The sequence below is a fragment of the Eretmochelys imbricata genome, chromosome 1 (assembly GCF_965152235.1).
Source record: "Eretmochelys imbricata isolate rEreImb1 chromosome 1, rEreImb1.hap1, whole genome shotgun sequence".
NCBI lineage: Eukaryota > Metazoa > Chordata > Testudines > Cheloniidae > Eretmochelys > Eretmochelys imbricata.
Window position 1 is genome coordinate 346042203 of NC_135572.1, and position 7055 is coordinate 346049257.

Consider the following 7055-nt stretch of genomic DNA (forward strand, 5'->3'; position numbering starts at 1 on the left):
GGGGGGTCAGACAGGGGCTCATAAGGGCTAATGGGGGAGGACAGACTGGGGCAGGGGCTGAATGGGAGTGGAGGCGCAGGGTCACAGGGGGGAGGTAGGTCCAGGACCACATGGGAGGAGGGGGTACAGAGATACAGAGGGATGAGGGATGGCTCAGTGGGGACACAGAGACGGGGGTGCAGGGGCACGTGGGCAGAGGAGGAGCAGAGCTACAGGAGGAAGGGGGATGGCTGTGTGGGGGCACAGACACATGGGGACAGGGTGTGCATGGGGACAGGGGGAGAGGGTGTCTGACTGGGGATGGAGGGACATACGGACAGGGGGTGCAAGGATACATGGGAGTGCAGGATCACATGGGGACGGGAAGAGATGTGCCTGACTGAAAGGGAGAGGCTAGGGGTCAGCCAGGATCTGCTTGGGGGACACGAATCCCTCCCCACCCCCACCCCCAGAAAAACCTGTTCCATACTTTTCCCACCCATACCCAACAAACCTTCAAGTTCATACCCAGGCTCCTTCCCAGCAATTACTTCCCTCTCCTTCAGCTCCTCCATTACCCTTGACTTCCCCAAGCCTTTGCACTGCTTCTGAGAGGTGCGGAAAATATGGTTCTGTACTGTAGTTTAAATGAATTATTACTCAACGTTCTGTATTAATATCCCTCGTAAGGAATCTATTTGTCAAAAAACATTTCCTGAATCTTTTTTGTTGTCTGTATTGTTAGAGACATACTTTCTGACAGGTATTTAGAAATAAGTTCCAAAATAATTGAAACTGGTGTGATTATGTTGTGTTATTTGACAAATAAAATATGCAGAATTTTAAAATGTGTGCAGAATTTTTAATTTTTTGGTGCAGAATCCCCCAGGAGTAAACAATGGAGCCACAAAACTGATCGCCCCCACAACACTTTGGCTCTACCGCATTAATAAGATGGATGGCTATGGCACAGATGATAGGCAAAAAGGGGTGCAAGTACATTAATATTTGGGGAACTGATAGACTTTTCAGAAGTGATTTGGAAGAGAAGAGGGAGGGGGCTTGGTTCACAGTAGTCAGGATCCTGTTTCAAGAGCAGGGGGCTGCACAAAAAGGATGCAAAGACAGGAGAAGGAAAAAATGACAATTTGAGCAGACAGTATGAAAGGGCCATAGGAGGAAATAATGGCAAAGGTGTAGGAGAGTGGGGTTGCGGAGAACTCTGAAAGCAGAAAGCTACAGGGCCTTCATCTCTTCTGCTTAAGGTTTGATTATGTAATTGGGGAGCCATGTTGGAAGTGGCAAGAATGAAAGATGGCTATATTTAGTGCTGAACTTCAGTTCATTTCCTATAGCCTGGTGAGAGTCTGATCCTTAAACACTGGCCCATTTTTATTTTTGATTATCCACAAAGGAAGCAATAACAACTTGTTTTTCATATTACAATCTAAATAAGTTTCCGGTTACTGGTGTGTTTTGTACAAAAAGTGAGATTCCACCAGGTTCTATAATGAGAAACATCCACCCTGCCACAAATCTGGAATGACCTGATACATGTTCAGTGTAACAATGGGTAAATTTAATCTTCTGAAAATGAGCTTAATTCTCAGGTTACAGAAAGAATAATGTGGACAAAATTCCATGTTTTTAGGTACATAAAGCATCCTTACCGTAAGTGTTGTGGTATTCTCATCATCCGACCACTAAATAAAAGAGGAATAGAACAATTTTTAATTGTTTCTTGTATGTCCTAGCATATTTATTATTTATGTAACACCATAAATCTACACTGAATTGTACAATAGGTAAAACATGCCAAACAAATCCTCTCTCTGTCCTGGAGATCTTGTATCATAAAGATGGGAGCGGGTACAACACCCAACATATAGAGAGGTGCTGTTATTGTTGACTGAACACTTCACATAAATGAAGATAGCAAATAAGAGCTTGTCTACACAGTGAGTTAGCATGCAGTAAGCCAGAATGTGAATTAACAGCGCACCAGTGTGCTGCACACTAACCTGATGTATAGAACCTGCTACAATGCAGTGAAAGTCCCAGAGCATGCTGGGCTTCTGAGCCGTGCTCCGGAACTTTCACTGCGCTGTAACAGAATACACACAGAGAGTTAGTGTACAGCAGGCTGTCATGCTGTAGAGTCATACCCTGGCTTGCCACACACTAACTCACTGTGTAGACAAAACCTAATAAAAATAATGGTCTAAATGAAAAAGGGAGAGGCAGAAATGTTCAGGTATCATGGGTCTATGAAAAACCATGCACAGCATGAAACCTTGGGTTCAGCATCAGTATCACCATCCTTAACTGTAGAAATAAGTCTTGAAGTCATCTTTGCAAATTGCAACCAGAATATGACAGAGAAGCAAGCCAACAAGATGTGCAGTGTAAAGCTTGGCACAGCTCTGTCCCTGCCTAAATCTTGTCCCAATTCCCACCACTTCTCAGTTCTAGACTAATGGTTAGCTAACTCCGCTTCAATTCTTTTTCTCTTTAAGAGCTTACATTGTTTTTCTCAGGGTGCCTCCTTTGCCTGGAATGTCCTCCCTGATCCTGTATGGTACACAGCCTCTCTTTGTTCCTTCAAATGCCCCCTGTAAAACCCACTTCTTTCCACAGCCTCTCCACTGTTTCTTTCGGAGCTTAACAAAACCAATTAATAAAGAAACTAATAAGAAATGTGCCTTGTGAGAAACAAATATCATAGCAACATTTTATCCAAACTTTCCTCCCTCCCTGAAGTCAGGATGCATCTAACCCAGAGATCGGCAACCTTTGGCACGCGGCCCTTCAGGGAAATCCGCTGGCGGGCCGGGACAGTTTGTTTACCTGCAGCGTCTGCAGGTTAGGCCGATCACAGCTCCAACAGGTAAACAAACTGCAGGTAAAAAACTGCCCCGGCCCGCCAGCGGATTTCCCTGAAGGGCCGCGTGCCAAAGGTTGCTGATCCCTGATCTAATCCCTGATCTAACCTAAGATATAAGTTCCTCACAGCAGGGACCATGTTTTTATTATTCAGTAAAGTGGTATGCCTCCCTATGGATCTCTACAGATGTGGTAAGTATTAATACATTTACTTTGTAAGAGACTTCACACAACTTTTATTACATTTTGTACCCACCTGTATTTCCTCTGCCTGATCATCAACATTGGCTTCCTGAGAACATGTTGGGGGATCATCCCTGAAACAAAAGTTAGAGAGGGGAAAAAAAAGCTCTTAGAAATCTTGAGTCTTGAGAGTTTGATTTTGACAGAACACTTTGGACTTCCACCATAACTGCCAGCTAAAGATCTCAAAGTGCTTTTATAAGTGGATGAATTAAGTCTCACAATACACTGTGATACAGTTACAGTGAGTCAGTGGCAAAGCCAAGAATAGAAGACAGATCTCCCAAGTCCAGTGCCCTAGTCACAAGATCATTCTGCTTTTTTGTCAGCATATCACTTTCACTTCTGAAACCATTCAAACTCATTGAATATTGCGTGACTCATTTTATTCAGATTTTTATACCACACCCATCAACACGGTAAGTGCCTCCCAGCAGTGCATTAAATGAGGTAACTAGAAAACCACAGGACTGATGCGGCTCCTCTCCCTGGGGGAAAACTGGGAGCTCTTAACTTTGCTTGATGTTCTGTGTGTTTTTGTAGGTAAGGTCAAAGAGGCAGGCCTTACATATGGAAGAGAAGTCGAGGTTTTTAATGATTCTTAGATATTATTGGAATTCATTCCACAGTCTCAGACCACCATTTGAGAAAGTTCTGTCCCCTTACAAACAAGCTGGACTGTTGGTGCTTTGTTGTGCCTGGTGAGTGGAGTGGTTGACCACAATCTTCATCTTGGAGCTTTAGGTGATCTCTTAGGTTCCTTGGCCCATATCACTGAGCACCTCAAAGGGAAGACCGAGTCCATGACTATGATTCCATATTCTGCGGGAAGTCAGTGTAGCAAACAGGACAGGTTTCATGTTTGCCATGTTGCTAACGAGACAGCGTTACTGGAGAGCAAATACTGCAAGCAGCTAAAGCCTGGTCTATACCTAAAACCTAGGTCTACCTAGCTACATTGACTTAGGTGTGTGATTCCTCTCCCCCTCCCCTCCCACCCCCGCAAGATGTAGTTAAGCCGACTTAAGCCCTGTTATAGACACCATTATGTCAACGGAAGAATTCTTCTGTCGACCTAGTCACCACCTTTCAAGGTGGTGGATTTACTACAGCAATAGAAAAAACCCTTCTACTGCCGTAGCAAGTATCTACATTGTAGCTGTGCCACTGTACACTTGCAGTGTAGACATAGAGTTTCTGCTAAAAGAAAAGGAGGACTTGTGGCACCTTAGAGACTAACCAATTTATTTGAGCATGAGCTTTCGTGACAATGACAAAGATACTATGGGGCAAACTACAATTCAGCTCTGCAGATCTAAGATTCAGATGCTGATTCATCCAGGTTTAAAAGCAAGACTAATCATGATTGAGAGAAGATGATGTCTAGGACATGTGTGTTTGCTTTCTGGCTAAGAAAATTCACCTTCCAGAAAGTCTGGACTTTATACAGGACTGTATGTTTAAAGACACTTAAAAATCAAATTATGCAGCAGTATATGACAACCTCTCCACTGAACACAGTAGAAACTGCTCATGTCCAGCGACTGCATAATCAGACCTTGAGTCTTAGATTTTCAGAAACTTGACCACAAATTGAATAATAGCTGCTAAGTTGATTTACATAGTGATGCAGGATCAGAGGCAAGATGCAGGCCCTTCCTAGCCATAAAAGTTTGATGATAACTCTAATTTCCCATACGCATCCTACAGAAAACATTTCAAATGGGGGGGGGGGGTGCGGAGGGACAACCACCCCATCATAGTATGGTTTCATCTTTTTGAAATATTTTAATGAACACTCCCTCAGTCCGACTTTATTCCTGGGGAAATTCTGCGCACATTTTAAAATTCTGCAAAATTCTACATATTTTGTTTGTCAAAATAACAACATCATCACACCAGTTACAATTATTTTGGCAATTTATTTCCTAATACCTGTCAGCAAGTATGTCTGTAACAATACAGACAACAAAAAAGATTGAGGAAATGTTTTTTTGACAAAGATTCCTTACTAGGCATATTAATACAGAACTCCTGAGTAATAATTCATTTAAACTACAATCACAGGGGCCAGCTTCCTCATTTCCCAAGGGGTGATCAACCCCCACTCTGCCCCAGGCCATGCCCTCACTCCACTCCTTCCCACAAGGCCCCACCCCACCTCTTCCCACCCCCTCCCCTGAACATACCCTGTCCTCGCTCCACCCCTTCCCCTCAGCGCCTCCCGCACACCACTGAACAGCTAATCCGCAGAGGGCAGGAGGCACTGGCAGGGAGGGGAAGGAGCTGATCGACATGGACGCTGGCGGGCAGGAGGCACGGGGGGGGGGTGGGAAGGAGGAGGAGCTGATCAGTGGGGCCCCTATGGGTGTTGAGCACCCACAATTTTTTTCTGTGGATGCTTCAGCCCCAGAGCACCAACGGAGTCGGCGCCTATGACTACAATACAGAAGCTTATTTTCCACACCCCTCAGAAGCAGTGGCAGAGGCTTGTGGGAATCAGGAGTAACGGAAAAACTGAGGGAGAGGGAAGCAATTGCTGGGAAGGATCCTGGGAGTGAACCTGTGGGGTTGTTGGGTATGGGTGAGAGAAGTATGGAGCAGTGGGTTTTTTGGGGGGAGGAGGATAGTTAGGGAGTTGGGGAGCTCCTCCATGCAGAATCTGCCTGACCCCCTAGCCTCTCCCATTCATTCAGGCACATCTGCCCCTATCCCCATGTATCCCATGCCCCCACTCGGCCACCCTCTGCCCCGTCCTCATGTGGCCCCGCACTCCCCTGCTCTCCGTTCCCATGTGGCCCTACACCTCATTCCCATTCAGCCCTTGCCACAGTTTGTCCCCCACCACTAGCCCTTCTGAACCCCAGTCTATAGGGAGTATAGGGAGACAGAATTTAATATTTGAAAAATACTTGATTTTACCTTCCTGAAACTACCAGAGTTCCATCATCCAGCAAATAATCCTTCACATTCTCTGGAAGTGGAAGTATAGCACTGAACAAACAAAAGGCAGAAAATTTATTAGAATAATTTAAAAAATCCCAATAACATTCCATGTCCTTTTAATTCTACGGAAGAAACACACACAGACATGAACACAGTTGTTGTGTTCTACCCCAACCTTACGCTCCCCCTCGCGCCCCCCCCCCAAAAAAAGCCCAACAAACAAAAACACCTTTTCTTTAGATGGGGTAAGGGAGGTGGGGCAAAGAGAAGACTAAAACTTCATGAAGGATTTCTTTATATGAAAGATTTTCTATGCAATTCATTTTGTCACTGTATTCCTCAACCATGAAAAGGTGTAAGCTCCATGCCCTGCGTCCACATCTTCCCCAGCCCTCAATGCTCTCCCCTACACTCCGACCCCAGCCTCGGAAACACTGGGCACTAGCAGAAGACAGGATACTGGGCTAGATGGACCATTGGTCTGACCCAGAATAACCATCCTGGTGCTCATGCCCTCCCCAGGCCAGCTCCCCCCTTACTGAGTCTACCATGCCCTGCCCCCACACCCCGCCCCACGGGTCTGCCCCTCCATGTCCTGCCCCCACTTGCCCCGGGCCAGCCCCACCCCTCCATGTCCTGCCCCTACACGTCCCCCGCCCGCGGCGGCCAGCCCCTCCATGTCCTACCCCCACGCCCCGCAGTCTAGCCCCTCCATGCCCTGCCCCCAAGCGCCCCCGGGCCAGCCCCTCCATGCCCTGCCCCCCGGGCCCGCTCCGCTCCCACCTGCGGATGGTGAGGGCCCGGAAGCGCGGGTACCACGCCGAGAACTGGCAGTGCAGCACCTGCTCCTTCTTCATCGTCGTGGCTCCCAGTCCGCTCCCGCGCCCGGAACCCTCCGCCCAGGCCCAGCGGAGCCGCCCGGAACTCGCTTCTAGTGCGCCAGGCAGGGGGCCCGGCGCCAGCGGCCAGCCGGAGACACGGGGGCGGAAGGAGTGGCAGCCGAG

At 47.1% G+C, this 7055-nt stretch overlaps 1 protein-coding gene across 1 annotated transcript in view; it reads right to left on the reverse strand.

Annotated features, from left to right (window-relative positions):
- Window positions 1-7034, reverse strand: part of CDC123 (cell division cycle 123) — a 74225-nt gene extending 67191 nt beyond the window's left edge. The window contains exons 1-4 of the mRNA XM_077836537.1: window positions 6835-7034; window positions 6028-6099; window positions 3119-3179; window positions 1650-1682 (exon numbers count right to left, since the gene is read on the reverse strand). Coding sequence (XP_077692663.1) covers window positions 1650-1682; window positions 3119-3179; window positions 6028-6099; window positions 6835-6908 — 240 coding nt within the window. The 5' untranslated portion in view covers window positions 6909-7034. The remainder of the gene's footprint in view (window positions 1-1649; window positions 1683-3118; window positions 3180-6027; window positions 6100-6834) is intronic.
- Window positions 7035-7055: the final 21 nt, after the last annotated feature.